At 38.8% G+C, this 22,889-nt stretch overlaps 1 protein-coding gene across 3 annotated transcripts; it reads right to left on the bottom strand.

Moving 5' to 3' along the window:
- Positions 1-1,462: 1,462 nt before the first annotated feature.
- On the bottom strand, positions 1,463-20,740 carry LOC144638813 (uncharacterized). Of its 3 annotated transcripts, none has more exons than XM_078498081.1 (18): positions 20,685-20,740; positions 18,003-18,328; positions 15,685-15,814; positions 13,087-13,552; positions 11,464-12,005; positions 10,939-10,993; positions 10,666-10,732; positions 9,428-9,477; positions 9,270-9,304; positions 9,026-9,044; positions 8,880-8,917; positions 7,952-8,087; positions 5,756-5,995; positions 5,215-5,328; positions 3,868-3,954; positions 3,215-3,541; positions 2,469-2,759; positions 1,463-1,897 (listed from the first exon to the last, which is right to left on the bottom strand). In XM_078498081.1, exons 2-17 carry the CDS (start codon positions 18,314-18,316, stop codon positions 2,521-2,523), a joined length of 2,859 nt encoding a protein of 952 aa, XP_078354207.1. In that variant the 5' UTR covers positions 18,317-18,328; positions 20,685-20,740; the 3' UTR covers positions 1,463-1,897; positions 2,469-2,520. The 3 variants fall into 3 exon arrangements, with proteins under 3 accessions (XP_078354207.1, XP_078354208.1, XP_078354209.1); XM_078498082.1 differs by having other exon boundaries at positions 10,666-10,729; XM_078498083.1 differs by having other exon boundaries at positions 10,939-10,987.
- Between the last annotated feature and the right edge of the window lie 2,149 nt (positions 20,741-22,889).

The raw sequence follows: 22,889 nt of genomic DNA, 5'->3' as shown, positions 1-22,889 counted from the left end.
TTGAGCCCATGTAAACGCTATTCTACTTTTTTGCTTGTAAACAAGCAAAAAAAGTCGAAATGAGCAAGAGGAGGACACATGCATAATGTTGCAAGTTTGTAGTTAACTGATCGCTGACTTTTTCTTTGTGCGGAAAGTGTTCATGGTTCAACTATGGCAAGTCAACGTCTTGTGGAAATTCGTTCACGCATCATCTCCATGGTCGATTTGAAAGAGAAATGCTGAAGCCCAATCTTACCTTGAGGCAGAGCCAGAAGATAAAAAGGAATCCAGTTTTCTTTGTTTATTTAAATCACATTCGCCTTCCGTTTATTCGATGACATTTTCACGTGGAGCCGGAAACTCCGACAACAAGAGAATCTGAATGAAACTATTAAACACGTCTTAAAATCACGTGCTTTCAAAGGAAGATTGCATTGTTCAACATTTATACCTTTTCAATCACAGTCTCGCATGAATGGTAAATTGCTCTCTTTAAAAGATGAATAATAATTTGTACTGATAAACTATTGCGGTTTTTTTAATTCACAATTTTGTCATTTGATTTTCAATTTCCAATGTTTTGGTTTTGTATTAAAGTAGCCGGGGCTCAAAGTCGTTGTAGCCGGGGAAAATCCCCGGCCCCCGGGCCTTAGTGACAGCCCTGCCGGCCATTAGCTTTTTAACTGGGGGAAGTTGGCAATTTTTCTGTTCAAGATATTCTTTTTCACCTACAGGTTGCACAATAATTGTTTTTATCAATTATCTTCTGTAATATGTATTCCTCATGGCTTCCCTTGTGCAGGATCTTTTTTTGGGAAATTGCCCAACCCCTCCCATCAAAATAATATTGGTCTATCCCCATTGAAGTCAATTAAAGCCAGGTCGCGGCTGTTCAAAGTGCAACTAATGCTATCCACCAGATAAGTCATGACTATTTATTATTCCACTATTGCGCCGTTTTACCATATTGGGGCAAAAAAAACGCGCAATATATGCCTCGTTATTACATTGTAGAACAGGGCAAAAATACGGACGCGCAAACTTACGGAATACGGACCCAAACTTAGTTGAAGAAAAACGGTGGAATAATAAATCCATTATTCGATGGTTTAACATATAATACGAGCGAACATTTTGCTCATTGCTCGTATTTTTCCCGGCCCCTAAAGGGGCAAAATATCTGTAAACCATCGAATAAGGTGTATTTGAACAACTCAGCCCAGCAGGGATACCGCGCATGTAAGAATTTCTGGTTCCTTCCCTGACCTCTGGCGGATTCGGAGGTCCCTCGCTCAGATCCGAAGCTGCCTTCTGCAACTCTTTCGGCTTCCCAATTGAACTTTGTTGGAGAACAAAACTAGATTAATGCCATGTAATGGTACCAAGAAAACTGCAAAGGTGAAAATTTAATTTGAACGCCCAAAAGCCTTACCTAAATACAGTTAAGTCTCCAAAATACGGAAAAGGAAAATAGTCGAACTTCAGTTTTATCGTTTTTTATTAACATTTGACCGCATTTATCTACATCGAAAATGAATATTTATTTATTGAGGTTGATTACCAAGTTTGTATTGTTCTCCTTGGATGGAATCATCCCGCTATCGAGCAGTTATCAAAGCAAACGACGAGAGCGGCAAAAATCGGCCATGCGAAGCTTGGGGACAAGCAGGCACTGCGGCACTCGGCACTGCTCGTGACCAACGTAACCCCGCTCATGTCACAAACATATAAACTGTACGGTTAACACAAATAACCATTCAAATATAAATTGTGTGTAGGTGACCTCGGTGCTTGACAGAAGCTGGGTTAGGTAAGGTGCAGAAATGATTTTACTTGTGCCCATGACAGAGAGTAGCATTTTAAAGGAAACGTTATGTCTAAGGCGTCAGCAGCTGTTGGAGATATCACAGACTGTCTGAAAAAGAAAAGAAACCCAAATACGACAAGTTAAATTTTACGAATTGGTGTTATTCACATTTGTCGCTCCTTACACGCAAAATAACGTAACATAAATCATCAAGAAACCCCATCCAAAAATACCTCTTGTAACACCCTCCCCACACCCCACCCCCGCAAAAAAAAACATGAACATACTGACTGAACTTTATAAAACCCTTACCCACTGTTAAAAATAAATTTGTAAGTTCGTGAGCATAGTTGCGCGTTCGTCACAGTTTTTGTGGGAGTCGCATATTTGGGGGATTTTTGGCGTAGGTTTAGTGTTCACCGCGTTACCGTTTTGGTGGTGTTTTGGCCTATTAAACGTGCTTGTTTTCCGAAGAGTTTTTCGTAACCGTTTACGAACACCCACCCCTCTTGCCAATTTCACACCTCATAATAGCCTGCGAGCGGACTCCCGATTTGATCGCCCAATCCTCGACCAGAGAGCCTGTTCACAGGCTAACCTCATAAAATCCATCACAACTCCAGCCCTCTACTCCTTCATCTCCCTTGTTCCCAGAGTCCCGCTTCTTAGCATATTGTACCTGCACTTAGAGATTAGAGTTGTTGATAAATTTACGGCTTGTACGTTTTCGTTTATAGCGGATCTCCTGGCGAATCGTCTGTTTCACCATCGCCTCTTTCTACAGCGCGCCTGGTTTTATCAGCCACTGAATTTTGGTCAAAATCAATGCAGTTTAACTCTTCCTTGTGAATAATATCCGCATTTTCCGTTTTATTTGACCTTTCTGGTGCCTCGCTGTTATCTCGTAGGTCATCATTACAGTTGTCACACGCAAGACCAGTCGGTTCTTCCTCGTGTTTGATTGGGAAACCTGAAAACAAAATACAATCAAATTACCGGTATAGTGGCTTACGCAGGGATAAATCTGATTGTCGTGCAAAGTCGAGACTGTAACCCAAGTAAAAGAGTTTTCTTTTCATGCTCTCAATTCTTCTCTCGCACAAGAGACGTTCAATCCGAAAATTTTCCATACTGATGACGAAGCTCTACGAATTTTCGCGCGCAAGTTACAACCAATCAGAGAAGCTACGCGGATCCCTCTTGAGCTACGTCATCAGCATGGAATTGGGAGAGAATCTTAAACTTCCCTTGAAAGGGAAAGAATAGATTATACGAGAGAGAAGAGATGATCGTTTGCACAGGCTCGTGATCAAGACTGAATCCCCCCCCCCCCCCCCTCTCTCTACCCTCCGGCTGGGGACGTACTTCACTTTTGCAAACAACAAATAGGTAGAAATGACGTATGCGATCAATAAAATTCGTTACCTGAAGAATCTAATTCGATAATTCTTGCGCGTGCATCACTTTCGAGTCCATGGAATGGTAGACTGTCAAGGTTCCCACTTATAAATGAATCTGGACTGTTGTATAAGCGGTCGCAAAATACAAAAAACCTCATTTCTCTGTTAGCTTGTTCTTGATCACAAATATCCCCGGTATTGCAAAATGTCTGAAACGTTGGTTGTGAATCAGATTGTTTCTCCATGTGTTGACTCGTTAATAATTCCCATTCTCCTTCGATTTCCCTTTTCTCTCTTTCCACAGTGTACTTCATACCATTGGAGGGTGGCAACTTTGAGTTTTGGCAATCATCTGAAAACAAAACAGTGAAGAAAAAGGTCCTTTAAAGAAACTGTTACATATTCATCATGTTCATGTTTTCCCGCAACCTCGTCCCCAGGGCCTTCTCAGTACCGATAAGGCCCGAGGGGCGAAGTTGGTTTTCCTGCCCTTGGTGCCGCTTACATGTTTTCCCGCGCTTTACACCTGTTATTTTCCCGCGCTTCGGCACCTGTTACATGTTTTCCGGCGCTTGGCAACGGTTACATGTTTTTCCGTACTTGTCAGTGGTTAAATGTTTTCTCGCTCTTGGTACCAGCGTATTCGCTTTAACTTGAAAAAGTAATGCATTAAGATACCTTTACTGCAGGGAACATCTCTATCTTCTGAAGAATCAGAGGAGGCTTCATCGTCCGCGTCATAATCACTTTCTTTTTCCTGATTCCCTGTTGAAAAAAAAAGCAAACATTGTAATGTTCCCCGTAATGGAAATAGGCAACATCAACGATGGGACACGACACAGACATGATGCAGAAGTATTCTTTCAGAGCCAGCGCTGTTAGACTGCAAAACAGTCGTATCTTTTGCGAACGCACTCGGTCTTTGTATAATGTCTTAGTACGACAGCGAGAGGTCTGGCGCCAATGTAAAACTGTGAGTGGGACTGAGCGCCTCAACGCGCTTTTTTTTAAAGACTTAAGAGAAAAAAACGACTGCTTTGCAGTCTACAGCGCTGTATTATTCAGGAGATTTTCTCATGTAGTTCTAAGTTTACTGAACGCATCAAAACTCACAATGTTTCCAACCTGTAAGATGCAATATCGCATGGCGAGAATCACTTTCAACTGAAGAGAAATTAATTTTAAGTGCTCGCCCATATTCCCTCGATGTTTCGAAATTTTGCCACACGAGAAACATTGTTTCCAGTGTAACTTTGGTTCCAAGAAGCAAAATTTGCTTCTGCTAGACGGCAGAAACTTTTCGTGTTTCCGCGCCGCATGGAAACATGGCAAAACGAGAAAACAATTATGGAAACATGTTTCCTCGTTTTACCCGGCCTTTACGTTACACTTCAACTATAAAACATGGTTCTGTTGTCTTCGTATCGATTAAACATTTGTCGGTGACGTGAGCCGTTTCTGAGAGCCCGCTTGACGGACAGCCACACAACATACTGATACTTTGCGTGTCCCTTGGGTGTGAGCATTAAAGGGATTAGTCACGGGAATTTCAAAGATTTTTGGTCTAAACTGTTCTAAAATTAGTGGCAGGCAACTTAAACCTAAATAAACATTATCTTTTAACATCTAAAGGAATATTTAAACTTAATTTGCGAATAAAAATCAACCTACGGCTATAAATATCGATATTTCGCAGACGCGCGGAAACAATTTGAAAACCTCTGCCTAACGTTTTCAAATTGCAATCCGTTTCCATCCGAGCCATCCGCAGCCAAAGTTTCAGTGCTCTAATTTAGCAATTTTTAATAAAAATGGACTATTGTGTTTAGGTTTCCTGCGACTCAAATATAAATTTTGGCCGTTCAAAAATCAGTTAAAATCCGTGACAAAGTCCGTTTAATATAGATACATATTTACAAACCAGTTGAGATTATGGTTACTGTACATGTATGCATTGTATCTGTAAATATTAAAATACCATCTCAATAATAAATCTGTAGTGAATGAACATCGATACCGACATACCTGGAGTTTCCAAGGTTAAAGATTCGGTTGGTTGTAAGTTACCACTTTTGAACTCTTGAGACCAGAGACGGACAAATAGATATAATAACTTTGTCAAGTTGGGTCTCTCAGTAGCTGAAAGAAGAAAAACACTTATTTACGGGTCATTATCAACCAAGCCAGTTTCACGGTTCTGAAAAACTGTGTTTCTACACCCTCTTACTACTGCAAGAAATAAATACATTTGTCCCCAATGTTCCCTGAAAATAAAGCAGCCGTTACCTGTCCCTGAAGGAAAGCATTTATTTCCTTTGCATGTCCACCAAAAATAGTTAAACCCCTTTTTCTCATGTTTTTTTTTTAAAAAAAAAATAAGAAAAGAATGAAAGAGATAAAAGTAAAGAAATTAAGCGAAAGGACGAATTGTGCTCCAAATCGAAAAAAGTCCACATTTAAAGCGATGGTAACAGGCATTATACATGCGCTATAAAAAGTAGTTTTCTCTATAAAGCATCAAAAATAATAAAATTAAACTAAGAGCTTGAAAAGAAACGAAACATACTTCCTGTATTAAAATTAGAAGGAGCTTGTGACGAGTGTCGTTGTTTAGTTTCACTTTCACTTGTTTCATTTCCAAGTCCTTGAGCCCATAGATGAAAAAACGTACTCTGTAATTCCCTGTCGTGTATTAACAGCCGCAGTACGTCCTCAATATCATCTATATACGTAAATGAAGTATCTCCAAGATAACTCCCTGTTGAGGACATCACTTTGACCTTTACAGGGCCGGGTACTTGGTAGGCTAAAAGGCGAAATGAAAAACTTTTAAAACATAAAGAAAGTTTAGCCTTAAATTTTACTGTCATAGATATATAGGGGCGTGCGGTGGCTTCATCATCATCATCATCATCATCATTTATTTGCCACTTCAGAATTAAACATACAAATTAAAATAACTTAAAAAGATAGGACGAGGAGACCTCCAAGAAACCACAAGGCTTAATTTGGGAGGCCACCTCGGGTTAGCAATAAGTTAGTAATTTCGCTGTGAATGTGCAGCTAGGCCAATTTCAGACTCATTTTATTAGAAATTTAATCATTTTTTTCTTAAAAGAAGAGAAGCTACTCGAACCAGTGATCGATTCTGGTAGAGAATTCCAAATTTTAGGACCCTGGAAAAGAATTGTAAACTGCTTTAGATTTGAACGACAGTGATGTGGTCGTTAACACTTGGCTATTCTTGTGTCATAACTGTGTATTTGACTACTAGTAGAAAACAAATTGAGAAACATCGGGGGCAATAATTGGTTATGATAGTAAAACATAAATTTAGCTATTTGCAATGCATGGACTTGGAAGATCTAAGATTAGCAAATAAGGGGGCAGAATGTTCTCGATAGTCTGAGTTGGTAATAGCTCGCACAGCACGTTTTTGTTCATGGTTTTTTCTAGTTCATGATTAGTGTTCGTATTTGTTCACGTTTTTACTTCATGGTTAGTGTGCTGGACTCCGGATCGAGTCTGGTACGAGCCCTGCGCAGAGTCACGGTATTGTGTTCTTAGGCAAGACACTTAACTCTCATAGTGCCTCTCTCCACCCAGGTGTATCATAAATTAGGTACCGGCGAATTTAATGCTGAGGGTAGTCTAACCCTGCGATGGACTAGCATCCCACCCATGGGAGGTGTAGAGGAAATTAACGCTTGTGTTAATTAAGGTATTTGAAATTAACGCGACTTAAATTAACGCGAATTGAAGAAAAAATTACTTCCCAATAAAGGAAATTAACGCGAAATAGGGGGTAACATTTCAAAATAAAGGAAATTAACGCGACGTAAACAACAGGGACAAGTTTAGTTCAACACTTGTAGGCGTATAATCTTAAACGAAAACAATGTTCGTGGTACTTTTCCCACTTTGAGCGTTCTTCGCAGTATCAGTGATAGTGGCAAGATAAAATTATGCTTTTTCCTTGGAGTCAAGAACATCTGGAATGTAACGAAAAATTGGGGCCAAAATAATGGAAATTAACGTCATGGAAATTAACGCTCCACTTAATTAACGGCGCGGAAATTAACGTTAACAAAAATTAACGCGACTTAAATTAACGCGAAAATGTAAAATTCGCGTTAATTTCATGACGCGTTAATTTCCTATAATAAGGTAGCAACCGAATACCTTGCAGTTTAGCAAGGATGGTAATTTGAAAACAACGAGAAAGAAAATTAAGAAACACGAAAATACCTTTCTGGTTTTTAGTTTTTTCACTTGGGTGTCTGAAAAATCTCGCGCCACTTTCTCAGCCAATCAGGAGTAAAACCAAAACCAAACGTGACTCGCTCGCGCACGTTTTTCCCGCGCTTCGTGCCAGCTACATGTGTTTGCTTCGAGTTTTGATTGGTTCACTGGATTGTCTGTGTCCTTTGTGATTGGCCAGAGTAATTACTTTGGTTTTGGTTTTACGACACTCAATTGAAAACTGCTCTATTAGTCATAACAAACTCTAGAGAACATTAGCGGCGAAGAATACTTTTATAAAAGGAAAATTACATGTAAAACCTCGATTGACTTTTTTATTCCTGTGTACTGGCATTTTACTAACTTAACAAGCTGTCATTGTAAAGAGTCCGAAAAAAGCTTGAAAATCATGCATACAACAATCCTCGAACAAAATAATAATCCGAGTAATTGAATAATTGAATGTTACTTGAATGTTACTTGAAGCGATGGTAACCATGAACAATAAAAATAAACTTACCAGGAACAGTGCCTGTCAAATTGACCTCATTTACTTTATTCAAAAGAACTGGAACACTGTTTCCAAAATAGGCATAGCCAAACTCTACATCAGAAGGGAGGTGCTCCTTCAAAATTAGGATAAACTTATTTCCACCCTAAAAGGTAGAAAAGGCCTTTAGTCATCAATCATTCTTGAATTCTTTTTTTTAAGGTGGGTGTAAATGATTATGTGACTTTAAGTTAAATTTTAGGAGGTTTAAAGAAAGGAAAGGAGAAAGAAGATAGTTTTTGAAACACCACCAGAAAGTTGACCCCCACGCAAGAGCACTCCAGGTTGTCAGGGGGACTAACTGGTGTCTGTTGACCAATTTTAACTTCAAATTCTAATTTTAAAATCACATAAAATCTCCAATATTTCTTATTTCTCTAAATTTTACTAATCCTTTGAGAAAAATCATCTCCTCCCAAAAAATCCCAAAAATTCACAACACCGCAAAACATAGATTTGTGAAATGAGCAGAGTTTTTGGATTGCTTAAAACGCTAACGAGAAGTTCGCATTTAACCCACATTAAATGGTGGAAAAATGGCTTTCACGTGAACCCCGCCTTAAATTTGTCACGCAATATAAAGTGGGTAACGCAATGTCACACATGAAAGGGTTTATGGTTGATCTATGTTAGGGGTAAGGTCACACTAGTCTCAAAACATATTGACAGGGCTTCATGTATGTCACGCAGTTTTTAAACATGGTTCAGGTGCTGTACAAAGTGGGTCAACGTCTGGCTGGTGTCACGCAATATTACATAACCTTAGTCAGGTTAATGTCACGCCATGGCAACGTTAGGTCAAGCTAGTGTCACGGCATGTTAAGGGATCTAGGTAAAGTTTAAATGACACTCAGAGGTGAGCTAACAACGTGTCAAATCAAATGAAAAAAGCCCCTACCCTGAGTGAACTTTTGTTTGGGCAGATCTCAGCAACAACTGTAAATATATTCAGAAACACATTAGTCTAAGGTAAAACGCAGGGAGACAGCGTAAAAAATCATAGCATGCCACTACAATATACAAAAACCGAATCAGTCCACTTACTTGATTTCTGTTCCCTGATCTGGTGAGAGAATAAAGACAAAAAACTTAAATGTTTGGAGCCAGTTTTTAACACCCAAATCCTCAAAAGTTTAAAACAAATAAATCATTTTGACAGTATTGAGATACTTAAATTCTAAGAGCGAGTACACTCAAATCCTCAAAATGTTACACATAAATGTATCATTTTAACAGTGCTAGTTATAACCACTAATTTTACATGGTGTTATATCTTTGCAATACCAACCTCCATAGCAGCAGTCAGTAGAGAAAGTCCACTCCCTAAATAAACAGAGAGAATAGCTTAATATAAAACAATACAATTTATTTTGCACACATTTTTTTTTCTTAATTTCTTGCAAAATAGGAGAAACACACTTTTCAGTCAAGTTCCAAATATACTACCTCCTACTACGTCAGTCCTTGAACACTCTGCTTCGTTCATTTTCACTAGACTGGATAAAACAGCCAAAAAAGCTTTAACATGTTGTACTATACAAGTAAAATTACCCTTTTACGCGCCCCTAAAAATTTGGAAAATCTTTTCATATGACAGATGTTAGATCAGAAAGGATTTTCTAAGGAACTTGTCCTTATTCTAGCGGCGCTAGCAGTAAGGGTCAGAAAGGTTACAGTAAAATAAATAATTAAAAAAAAGCTTACAGTTAGGGACACTGAGTAGGGGATTCCCTGTTTATTCTAAGTATTGCTAAGGGGGATTCCCCTGCCTTTAGAAATCAAGATCTGCAAACTTTCTCACATACAATTTTGAGTCATAGATGACTACAGGAAATTGAAATTTTTTTTTTCTTTGGTGTGTTTTAAACTTTTTATCAAAAACAACAGGTAATTGCTAAAATAAAAGTGTTCCAGCTCATCAGTGAAAGTGAAACTTGCACCAAAAAGGAAAATCAACTTATTGCTGCCATCCATGGATTAAGAAATTGAAATGCTTAACTTCCCCCACCACTCCCCACCTATATTGTGTCGGGGGATTTCCTCAAGCTTGCAGTCACAAGGATCGGTGATCTGCAAAGTTGTGCTAAGAGCGCAATTATTGTTGAGGGGATTCCCCTTGTTCTGGTAGTCATGGCTATCGGCAAGTATGTGCCACGAAATGACAACTTTTTCATGTATTCTAGTAGACATAAGGATGAGCAAAGAATTGATTTTAACACTGAGTATTTTTAGGGGGATTCCCTTTATTCTGGGTGTCATGCAACATGGTTTGGTAAAGTATTGTTAAAGGGGATTCCCCTATTCTAGCAGTAATAAGTATTAAGAGGGTTATGCTTTTACTTGAGATTAGTAGAGAGTATTGTGTATTGGGGATTCCCTCATTCTAGCCATTACAACAATCAGAGTATAATTATTGCTTTAAGTAGAAAGTGTCTGGACATAATTATCTCAGAAAGTGCTCATTGGAATTCTGCTTATTCTGGTTATAATACTGATCAGCACAGTAGTGGCTTCTGGCCACCTTCTTCAGAGTGAAAAAAAATGCTTATAGTGTTGTTAAGGGGGATTCCCTTCATTGTAGAAGAATTTGCAGTATTTAACCAAAAAGAAACATACATACAGTACATGTCGTGGGTATCATTGTCCTAATATAACATTTTTGTGGGAAATAAAGGATGACTTACTTTTGCTGTTGTCTTTGTGTTCTCTTTGCCTCATCAAGATATGATTCCTTGGGCTGGGAAATATCTTCTGAAGTCACCAGTCAAAGAAAGAGTGAAAAAGTCAGTCAAAGAGTACCATAAATGTTAACAGCTCATTTAAAAATCAATTAAAATCCATGTACATGTAGACCTTAACAGCTTTCAGTTTTAAGTGTTAGACCTTGACTGAAAACAGGGGAGTTAGATTAGAGACTGTGTACATTCAAGTTAATGTCAGATGTTTGATATCCATACCTCTTGTAATATCAGTTGTCTCTATTCCTGAATCTGTTTGATCTGATGACTGTGACTGTGAAATAAAAAACAAATACAATATTTTTAATCTGTTATAATTAAGCCATGGAAGTTCTTTAAGCTTAAAGCATACTAACCACATTAATTGTTTGCTTTAATGAATGACTGACCAACCCATGGACTGACTGACTGACTGATTGATTGATCGATGGATGGATTGATTGGTTGTTTGAATGATTGATTGATTGATCGATCAATTGATTGCCTCTCAAACTACCAAGTTGTTGTTGGGGTGATCATTTAATATTGTCACTGACATTGTCCTTGTCACTGGTTAACCAACTACTGGTTTTTAGCTTGGGCAAGTACTGTCAGTATTAGATAATGCGATAACAAATACTAAGTGCTTTATAACCTTATCCTAAATAGGTGACCTGTATCCAAAAACTGCCCACCCTAGGCCTCTTAAGCTTCTAAATTTACTTTAATTTTGCATGCCTCAATGATAAATTAAATCAGGAATACCTCAGGATCAGATGATACTGCAGGTCGGTGCTGATGCTTATCTGCAGCGGCAGCCATAGATGCAGTATGTGCACATGCTCCTTTTTCCATTATCTGAGATGAATTTAGTCTTGTCTGATCAGGATATTTGAATGTAAAATCATCCTGTGGCGCTGACACTGTTTTGTAAGAGTTCTCAACTGGAAGACTTCTCCTACTTTGCGCCAATTTTGTCATTGGATGATCTTGCTGTAATAATTCTGTATCATCCGTTTGAATATTCTGGTCTCTTTTTGCAATGGATTTCTCTCCAATTACAGGTTTCTGTGGTTGCTGAGAAGTTGCATTTGAGATATTTAAGCTGTTCATTTGAGGTGTTAACGTTGAAGACACCACCACTTGTGGAGGTATGTGTAACCCTGTATGCCGCACATCATGGCCCTTAGCAACATGAAAAACTGCGTTCCCTAAACTTTGGTGATCAGACACAGTGGAGACTGCTTTATTTCCTATTGGCCCTTGCTGTGCTACGACAATCCCTCCTGCAGGAACCATAATTGCTCCTGGATCAGAAAACAAGGTATAAATATTTGCACATGTAGTTAACACATAAGCTTTTTTCTATTTGAAAACAATCTACCTTGTATTATATTCTTCTGTATAATTATACTAAAATGAATATACTTAATACATGTATAATAATATATGCTATTTTTTAAAATAAAATAAAAACACGTTAATTGACTATTGGTTCATGCTTTAGTGTGTACTATGGAGTTATGGTGAACCCAGGAAATTGAGAGCACAAAAAAAGTTCTTCTTGTGCAAGAAAACATTTTCTGGCAAGCAAGATGTTCATGCCAGGCAGCATGAGCTCTATCAGATTTTATAGTTCGCCACTAAATTTTCTCCGATTCTAATTGGTTTAAATTGAACACGTGATGCGATAGTGCCCGCGCGCCGGAGGGCACTATCAGCCCATAGTGCCCTTCCGAGCGCACCCGTGCCTTTTTTTGTAAACAAGCGTGCCTGCAGACAAAAAAACCCAACCAAATTGACTGCATTTAGTGGGTTTCTTGTCTGGTTTTGTTTCGTTTGTTAAATTCCGGCTTTCAATTGAGTTTTTTATCCTAAAAAGTAAAAATAATTCACCATGCTCGTTTTTGTATGTGCGCGCGGAAGAAAATTTAGTGGTGAACAATAAAGACAATAGAGTGTTTCTGTCTCAGAACTATCAGTCTGATAGTTGCCCCTTGGAAATTTGATGTTCTTAAAACTAGCATATTAGCCGTCGAAGCTTCGCTTCTCGGGCTAATATTTGTTTTAAGAACATCAAATTTCCGCGGGGCAACTATCAGCCGATAGTTCCTAGACAGAAGCACTCAATTGTTAAAATAGTGCATAGTTAAATATACTGAAGCTGCTAGCTATGAGTTATCAATTAGCAGTGGAAATGGCTGATACAGTACAATAGTGCATTTCTGTGTGTACTGTTGGCCTGTTTCTAAAGTCCTTATCTGAATGGCAAAATATCAGAGGTAAATCTTAAGCAATTGCAAATACATCGTGACCTCAATTTAAGTTACACTGTACAATGAGTTACTAAACAAGTTAAACAAGTTTTTTTTGATAGAAAAACCTCACCCATAGGAAAGGCTGTTGGCAATGATGATGTTGCCATGGTAACTACATCTCTTGCACTAGGTATGCTGTGAACTGTTGATATGCTTGGACGACAAACCGGTGGCGACATATGTTGGGAGGTTACCAAAACAAAACCTTGCATAGCTGCCAATTTGTCCAAACCTTCTTGCATTGATTGTTTTTCAGTTGACGGCAAGTTGTCATTTTTTTGCACAACTGTTTGTGTTTGTCCTGGTACCACAACTGGAAAGCTTGTGATGTGTTTGAGAGGATTACCATGTGCAGCAAAAAATTCAGCTTGTTTTTCAAATCCGATTGGAAGTCTCGCCTGCATTTTCTCAGGCACCATATCACTTGTGGACTGCTTGGACTGTTCATTTGTTATTATCTGATCATGTGAGCGTTTAAGTGTTGTCTGTTCTGGCGCTCGTATGTCCAGCTGGTCACCATGTTGTTGCTGTTGTAGCTTAAAATGAAAAAAAAATAATGCAGTTTTATTGTAATGTTCTTAATACCGTGCTTCCGCCGTGCTATATGGAGGCAGTGCAGCCTAGTGGTTAGCTATAGGGTGCATGGAAAAAACAAAATCCCCCCCTCCCCAGAATCTGCAATCCAAAACCAGAACCGGAACTGAAATACATAACAAACGTAAAAGAGCCATTTTAATAGAGAAAGGAAATACTTGACGTACGGTTTTGATCTTTTAAACAATTTGGCATTTCTGTTATTGGATGTGAGTGTTCCGCAAAAGGTTGAAATACTGGAAAATATTTCGCTCGGTTTCAATACCAACATCAAATTTCCAAACCAGAGAGAATTTGATTTTATTTAACTAAGGGAATTAAAAAGATTGATTTTAAGAAATGCAATCTGAGCAAGAAGAGACAAGACTACAAAAATTATAACTGTATTTGTCGCTCCCGAATGCAAACAGCGCCCTGCATGACTTGTTGGATAGGTTAGGGTGCGGAACTTGAAATTTTCCTCCCTGCTACTAGTTAGATTTGTGTTTGGTGGCCCCGAATTCAACTTCTCCATGCTTGGTAAATACAGTCGAAGCTCTCGTAAGCGGACACCCTGGAGCTGGCCGCTTACGAGAATAGTTCTCGTAAGCGGCCACTAGAGGTGTAGGGGATAGGTGGCCGCTTACGGGAGCTTGCCCAGCTAACAATAACCAGATGGACGTAAATGATGACAATACAAATACTAAAATATGGTACAGTAACTACTGTAAAATCATTGTGACGAACAGCTGTGTGAAGTTGATTGATAAAAACAAGACACAGAGGTTGTTAAAAAGATCTCCTTTGGGATGTCCGCTTACAGGAGCTTAAAAACAAAGAAAAAGTATAAGTCGTAATCTCCGAAAGTGTCCGCAGCCGCTTACGGGAATGTCCGCTTACGAGAATGTAAAAATACAGAGTTTGTATGGGAACGTAAAACGGGGTTTCAAACAAGGTGGCCGTAAGTAGAGCTGTCCGCTTACGATCATCATCATCATCATAAACTTTATTTAAGTGTCAATGGTATTTAGCTAAAGAGCTAATTGGGGACACTAAAATAAATATACAAATATAAAAATACTAATATTATACAAATAGATATAAAATATAAAAACACTAATATTATATAAATAGATAAATAGATATAAAATATAAAAATACTAATATTATAAAATAGATATATCGATAGATAGTTAAAATGACACAGATATGTTTTTAAAATTTCAATAAGTTAAAAATGATTACAAGATTACTAAAATTAGTTACATTATTATATTGTGCAAGCGTAGCATCTGCAATGTCCGTCCAACACATCAGTAATGTTACTGCCCCGAACTGCTTTTTTGAATTCAAAAAGGCTTTTTTTGTTACGAAGATCTTTATGAGATCTTTACGAGAGTGTCCGTTAAGAGAGCTTCGACTGTAGCCACCTGGTCAGCATTCAAACAGTTGAAATTTTTAACAAGTTTCTGTTCTGTTTACAATATTTGTTTGTTTAGTGTCCCCGGCCCAGTGTGGGAGGCGCGGTGGCCTAATGGTTAGAGCGCTCGACTCCGAGTTGAACAGCCCGGGTTCGAGGCCTGGCCGGGGCGCTGCGTTGTGTTCTTGGGCAAGACACTTTACTCTCACAGTGCCTCTCTCCATCCAGGTGTATAAATGGATACCGGCGAATTTACTGCTGGGGATAACCCTGCGATGGACTAGCATCCCATCCAGGGGGGAGTAGCAATACTCCTAGTCGCTTAATGCTACTATGGGCCTCATGGCTCGGAGAAAGACTTTACTTTTAGTGTCCCCACCTAGCACAACAGTGCTAAAGACATCAACACTTAAATGAAGTATTATTTTCTTTCCTTTTTTTCCCTTCCTTCCTTCCTTCCTCCCTCTCACCCTCCCTCCCAGAGATTTCATAACAAAGTCTTTCTAAGGAAGAACCCCCATTCCCTGCTCGAAAGGTCTTGAAAAGAAATACCTACCCAATGTTTATAGAAGTTTAAGGTATTTCATTAATGTAGAGCTTAAATAAGCAACCATAAAGGGCTCCCATCACAAGAAATCTGTCTCTTAAACAAAACAAGAAATTGTACAGTAATACCTCTTCTGTTAAAATATAGAGAGCCGAGTTTCCTTTTATCTTTCTCTTTACAGTGGGTCCGTCCCAGATGCGAGGCTCACCATGGAAGTCTAATCTTGATCGATTGTCAACTGCCGCAGCACACGAGAATCTGCAATAAATAAAACATAAATCACACTCATTGTTATTATTTTCCTTTATCAAGATCATGGTTGACTGGCAGCATTTATTATGTTATCACTGTTAGGGATAGACCATTATTTTTTGGAGGGGGGGGGGTTGGAAATATTGAAAAAATTGTTTGCAGGGCCTAGAAATTAATTAAAGACAAAATAAACTGTTTGCAAACAGGATATGTATGACAAAACAGGGATGGAATTTCGAAAAAAAAATGTTTGCAGAGGTGCATAAACAAAAGTTTGCAGAGGAAAATATTTCATACCCCCCCCTCCCCCCTCCAAGAAAATAATGGTCCATCCCTTAGTTGCTAGTTTGATTAGGAAATTCAAAGTTTGGTGTCATTGAAAATTACTGGAAATTCTGAGGGGAGGGATGTAATTTTAAAAAGGAAAATATAAAGCTAAAGTTGACTTTCCTGAGAGGGATGGGGAGATGAGTGACAGAGAATTGGGGATGGGGGGATGGGAGAATGGAGTTAGGGTGTTAGGAGATGGGGGATATGAGAATTGAGGGATGGGAAATGGTGGTTTGAAGGATAACGGGAAGGTGGATGGAAGGATGGGGGATATATAGGGAGGTTCAAGTCAAAACCCTTTTATGGGAAGAGTATTAGGGGTAAAAGTGTGTGGAACACAAACCTTACAATAACACCTGAACTTCTCATCATCTTGATCCGGTTAGCGCAGTTGGTCGAGCGACAGTCTACAGTGTGGGAGGTCTCGGGTTCTAGTCCCAGACCGGACCAACACTCAGGGTCTTAAAATAACTGAGGAGAATGTGCTGCCTTTGCAATAACATCTGCAAATGGTTAGATATTCTAGTCTTCTCGGATAAGGACGATAAACCGTAGGGCCCCGTCTCCTGCATCTTTAGTGTTATGGTCAGCAGGGGACGTAAAAGAACCCACACGCTTATCGTAAAGAGTAGGGCATGGAGTTCCCGGTGTTATGGTCTGGTCTTTGCCCGTTGTATTGTGTTAACTGTGAAATGCTCGGAGATATTAGCTGTATAAGCTACTCTTTAACTCATTGTTGTCACATCAAAAATAATGCAAAATTGACCGTGTCGCACGTTTTATTTAATAACTCCAAAAGTATTTAAAGTCTCCAATATCTCATTTGAAAGGGCACAAAATATGCTTTCTAGAAAAAATAAAATCTCCTTCATGGATACTTAAAACGTTTCAAAAAAAATTCTGAATCACAAAAAATCAGTAAAAATAAGTCACAAAATTTAGGCAAAACTGAAATAGTGCAAAAACGCTCCACTGGGTAAATTTTAAGGTCCAAGTAATCATTTTCCGTATTCTAAGACAAAATTGGTGCCGAAAACCGGATGAAAAAATTCCAAACAGGGAATTAATTATTAATTTTTTTTCTTACGTAAATAGAAGGATCGCATTTCAGTTTCCATGGCAACGACTTATCAGAGCTCAAGTTACGTGCGGCTACTCACGGCTGCATAATCCCTACAAAACGAGTGATTATCAAAGAAATTGAGCTTTACATTCCCAAACTCGACAAAGGACAAATTGTTTATGATAAAGACGAGTTTTAAACGTAATAAAACGGCGATCCGAGCGGTTTTTTTGTCGCATTTTGAACAACATGACATTATTGTGCTCATATCGCAAACAGACACAAACACGTGCGAAGCAAAATAAAAGATCATTTACCTCAATTTTTCGCTTCGAATTTCGAGCTAACTGTCCAAATAACTTTGTTTGAGACTTGAAAAACCTTCTGGATCAACTTCCTCTTCAAAAACCATCTTCAACGGATTTTAAAAGCTGTTTAAATTCATTCGACTGATTCCGTAGTCACGTCCGCCATGTTGAATTTTTTTTTTCGCTTGGAAAAATTGGTCATGTAAGGCACATTCAAGTGTCTTGGCCCAAAATCGCTCTGTAATTGGCTAATCATATCAGCTTCCTGTTCTCCAAATTTGGAGGAAAACGTAAGTAAGGCAAATTTTCTAGGAATTTTCGTGCTACCGGTCCAAAAGGACCGGTAAATGGCCGTGCGTGACAAGAAAGAGTTAAATCCGAGGGTGATGATGATGATGATGATCCTAGCTCTCCTCTGGGAGAATAGGGCCAGACACTACCTGAGCTTCTACACAAACTATAATTTTATACAACTTTAACAAAACAAATTTACCTTTGACGTCTTAAAATAGGAAAGGTCTCCATCAATGTCTTTTTTATGTCACTTTCTGTCATCTTTGAAGAAATTTGTACATTTGTCTTAAATTGTCCCCTCTCTGGTTTCTTAAGTTGTGCCATTTCAATCGTGTTTGGCATAAACACGATAGTGTCTCTTTTTATAACATCGCTGCTCTTCAAAACTACAACACTTTTTCCTGTAACTGAACCAGCCTCTCTTTTCATCCGTTTTGCTGAGATTGCTTCTTTGTCATAATCTTCAGGTGTTGTCATTTTGAATGTGTTCTCAATTATTGTCGCCTCAGCCATAATGATGGTTTTCTGTTAAGATAATCACGGCATCATAAAAAGCTTTACTAGTGTTGTATCAAATGTAAGCCTGTTTGAGACAGGATTTTGGTTGGGTAGGTGCAAGTACCGGCGAAGGTACTAAAACTACTACTATGGGGAGGCTCTGTCCCGAGCTCTAACCCCTTACCCTTTTATATACAATGTTGACAGAAATTGTACCCTTTTTGTATACCTTTTACTGAAAAAAGGTACCCCTTTCATATAACTGGAAGACATGGCAGAGACTTAGAACAGGACGTTTTCTTGTCATTTTCATGTACCCCTTAATAAATTTAAAAAAAGCCATAAATTGTGTCTGTTCAAAATATTTTAACTAAAGGCCCTTTAAAAAACCTTAATGACAGATTTCCATACCCTTTCGTATACCTAAACTTGTGAGATCCCTACCCTTTTATAATATTTGCCAGCAAGAATTGGTGGCTAATTACAATTTCAAAGTTCCTAAACTTCTTGACTATTTGAGTAAAACTATTTACATGTAGTATATAAGCAAGTTTCTAGAACACTATAAAATTATGTTTTAACAAACAAGTCCATTGAGAGCAAACAAATCAAGACATGATTTATATTTGTGTCCATTTTTTGCAAAAGAACGTACTGTACTTCAAGTACATTCTAGCCTTTTCCAATAAGGATTTACCAGAATCCCCACTAGCCAATCACATCCAAGTATTGTTGGAATTACAGTGGAACCTCTCGTAAGCGGACACCCTCGGGAAGCGAAAAGGTCCGTAACTGGAGCGGCCGCTTACGAGAATGGTTCTCGTAAGCGGCCACTAGAGGTGTAAGGGATAGATGGCTGCTACGGGGCTCCGCCGGACAGACGTGGATGATGACAAAAAACACTGAAATATTGTACTGTAATTTCTGTGAAATCATTGTGACGAAGGCGTGTGAAGCTGATTGATAAATACAAGATACAGAGGTTGTTAGAAAGGAATTTCTTTGGGGTGTCCGCCTACAGGAGCATAAAAACAAAGAAAAAGTCTAAGTCGTAATCTCCGAAAGTGTCCACGGCCGCTTACGGGAATGTCCGCTTACGAGAATGTAAAAATACAGAGTTTGTATGGGAGCGTAAAACGGGGTTTCAAACAAGGCGGCCGTAAGTAGAGCTGTCCGCTTACGAGTGTCCGTTAAGAGAGCTTCGACTGTATTAGTATATACAACACTGTGCTGTGCATGGCATAGGGACCCATAGAGTTTGCTTGAGCCGTTTTCTTTAAAACATGTAAATAAAGGTATGCAGTTATTTGTGTTCATTATCCATGAAATTACTGAATCACACGTCACAAGGAGCATCAAAACAACAGAAGCGCAAAGCTTTTTTCAAATGTGGATATCAAATTTGCATACAAGGTACAACTAATGGAGACTAAACACGCTATTTACATGAGGCTCACAACTAAAACGTTTTTAAATGTTCGAAATGACATTGTCAAACGCCAGATCCCGTGCTTCGCGTAAAGTTATTACAGGGAAAAAGCTGTGGGGTGAAAATTCAAGCAAAACGAAAGTAATAAACATGACTTGAGGCGACGTTGGCTTAAAGCTGTCGCATACATTCCGCTTACGCATGCAATTGAAAGCAAGCATCTCAACATTTGCCTGTTAGGTTAAGAAAGTTCTCTTTGTAGTTATAACGAGCAAATAACAAGAATACGGGACTTAACTATCAGAGCTTTCGAGGAATAATTTTCGATCTGACGTTCTTGATTCTAAGAAAGAAACGCGTCAACAGAGTGAATTCTCAGAAAAAACATGTTCTCGACAATTCGACTATCATGTCTGGATTGTACGGAAATGTTGAAGTTTTAGGTTGCAAAAAGCAGAATGATAGAAATTTATGAATTAGTCTTCTTCAAGAAAATTCTTATCTGACGGACTAACACTATGACCTGTTCAGTTACGTCGCAAAACTCATGTAAGAACGAAATTTAATATCGAAAGAGGAACTACGTGTACCAATTGAACTGCTTGTGAAGTCCGCGCAAAAAAACGAGTCTTTTTAGACTGTTTGTATGCGTTACAAAAGCTCATATAACATGATAATTATAAGGTTCGGCGCTCTAATCATACAATCCCACAGTACCGGAAGTCAGTTCAATTTATCGTGACCCTTTTGTGTAGTTTTTGAGGCTGAAAATCCGAGTCAAACGCAGCGTACATATTTTGTTCACTGCGAGAAGCCAACATGTTTGCTAATGCGTTTTCCACTGAACAAGGAAACGGACAAATTTGTCGAGTACAAACGTGTAAAATTATAGTAGTACAAAAAGATACTATTTATTCAGAAGCATTTATTGAATAGCCGGGCACTATTTCTTACCTTTTCGTCGTATCGAACAGATTGAAGTAGCTGGCCTTCGTCGCGAGCTTTCTTGTTTGATCCGAAGAGCTACAGTCACGTGAACATTCGTAATGATACCAACGAGGAGACTGGGAACGAGAATAAAACTTCCTTGGTCGACGGAGGACAGGAAAGTTATCCCATGGGTACTTGGGGCAAAACAACCCACAGAGGTTTTTACAAGCTTGAAATATTCATCCTTTCCAGCCCTGTCACATAAGGGTGCAAAGTATTTATACACATAACTCAAGCCAGATAATGAATTTTTTAATGTGCGCATTTCCGCCGCACATAAACAATGCTTACATTTCGCTGTTTAAAAAACTCAAAAAATGGCGGCAATACTGTGGATTTCTCTGAAACAAAATGGAGTTATTTTCAAAGAAAGCATGAGATAACTAATTTGATCAAATTAATTCAACTACTGAATTTCCTGTACTTTGGCTTTCTCAAAGGCTTAGGGTACATGACGAATTTCAAAAATTCGTGCAGATAACGAGTGTTTCTTGAAAAATTTAAATTTATTTCTCTGATAGTCTGAGTACCTGGCGGGATTCGCGACCGAGTGCGAGTGCTTTGCTTATGGAGAACGGCAAGGGAAGGGAACGGCGAGGGAATTCGGCCGCTCGCCGATAACGCAAGCGGACTTAGCCCGCGAGTATTTTCGCGCTGCGCTAATAATAATATCTCTCTGAGTATAGCTTAACATTCGAGTAAGGCTAGGTACAGAAAACAGTAGAAAAAGTGGTTTATGCCTTGGTTACAGTGGAATAATTTAGTGTCCATTATTTCATTATTCCTACTCTCAAATTCCCATTATTCCTTTCTTTTTCCGCAGTCAAGAAGAAAATAATTCCAGAGAAATGTTGCTGATTATTCTTAATGAAACATCACTATATGCATTACCAGTTATGAAGCATAAAGCAAGGTAAGAGAACTTTGCATGCAAGCTGTTTAAAAGTTGAACGCGAGAGAGAGTTTTGTTTTAACCTAAGGAAGTGGTCACAACAACGTCAACAAGTGTATTCGAGGTAGCTTGCGTAGCTGGCGCCGTAGTTTCGAGCGCACGTATGGGAAACGCGAAAGGCGCGTATTAAAAAAGGTACACAGACGCCTGCTACGCAGGCTATATTCAAAGAGGATCCTGCGCCTAGTTCAGAGGTATACAAGTCTAAAAATTAAGATGTAAATTTAATATAGATTACGAACAGTCCCTATTTTTTTTCGCATAGTCCGTGGAGCTTAAAGGGAAAATTTTTTTCGAAGAGTCCGTCGAGTTTAAAGCGAAAAAAATCTACGGACGCTGCGAAAATGTTTTCGCTTCACGCTCGACGGACTCTGCAAAAAAATAGGGACTGCTTGTAGTCTAAATCAATATTCTGTTTACAAGGACCTTTAACTGCTTTAAACAGAAGGCTTCAAATGTGCTTCTTGTAGAGTGGGGGCTACACAAACAAGACACCAACCTATAAGGTACTCGGGTGGTGGGGGGTTAACAGAGATACCCCCACCTTTTATGCGGTACATTGGCACCGTGTGTTTTGACGTATAATAGGTCAGACTGCAACTTTTATTAGTTTCATCTTCCAGACGGAAGGATATTGACGGCCTTCTAGGCTCGGCATTGGCAACAGTATATATAGCAAAGAGCGAAGTGCAATGAATCATACCCCATAACCCTCAGTTCTATGTAACGACTTTAAGGTATCTGGGCATTTACCTCCAAGACGATTAGCCCTGAACTGAAGCCGATAGCCCACGACTCTTTGGCTTCTTTAATGAAGAATGAGCAGCTGAGGAACTAAATCCCCTTTGAATATTTCTCGTCCTTTGAACGTGAGTAATAAATATTTCTCTTTTTAAGCGTTAACCGTGAAAGAAGGTCATTTTGCTAGGTTTAAAGAATTTTATTTTGGAGCTAGTCGTCTCCAGTCGGAGGCTTAATGCTACGAAACCTGGGATAAGCTACGGCTTGTATGGGGCTCTTGGCTCGACGCAGACTTTTTTCAACTGAAAGTGCGTCACTTTTTACAAAGTTCGAAGCTTTGGTAAGATAGCTTTGCGTGCAAGTGAAAGTATGCAAAGAAGAAATTGTTGTGGCCAGTTGGATAGGAGAATGCTAGGAATTTCTTATTTGATTTTAGACTAAAAACTTGCATCTACTATTTGTAATATTCTGTAAAA

This window comes from Oculina patagonica, chromosome 14 (assembly GCF_052425735.1).
Source record: "Oculina patagonica isolate OP01 chromosome 14, crgOcupat, whole genome shotgun sequence".
NCBI classification, from domain to species: Eukaryota; Metazoa; Cnidaria; class Anthozoa; order Scleractinia; family Oculinidae; genus Oculina; species Oculina patagonica.
Note: the sequence above shows the minus strand (reverse complement) of the source record. Positions and strands in the feature narration are given on the sequence as shown.

Excerpts from the sequence above, each read along its gene's own strand:
- LOC144638813 (XM_078498081.1), bottom strand. The coding sequence starts at position 18,316 with ATGGCTGAGGCGACAATAATTGAGAACACATTCAAAATGACAACACCT. Across the intron at positions 15,815-18,002 it reads CCTATTTTAAGACGTCAAAG|ATTCTCGTGTGCTGCGGCAG; the intron begins GTAAATTTGTTT and ends TATTTATTGCAG. Across the intron at positions 3,542-3,867 it reads AGATGTTCCCTGCAGTAAAG|ATGATTGCCAAAACTCAAAG; the intron begins GTATCTTAATGC and ends TTTTGTTTTCAG.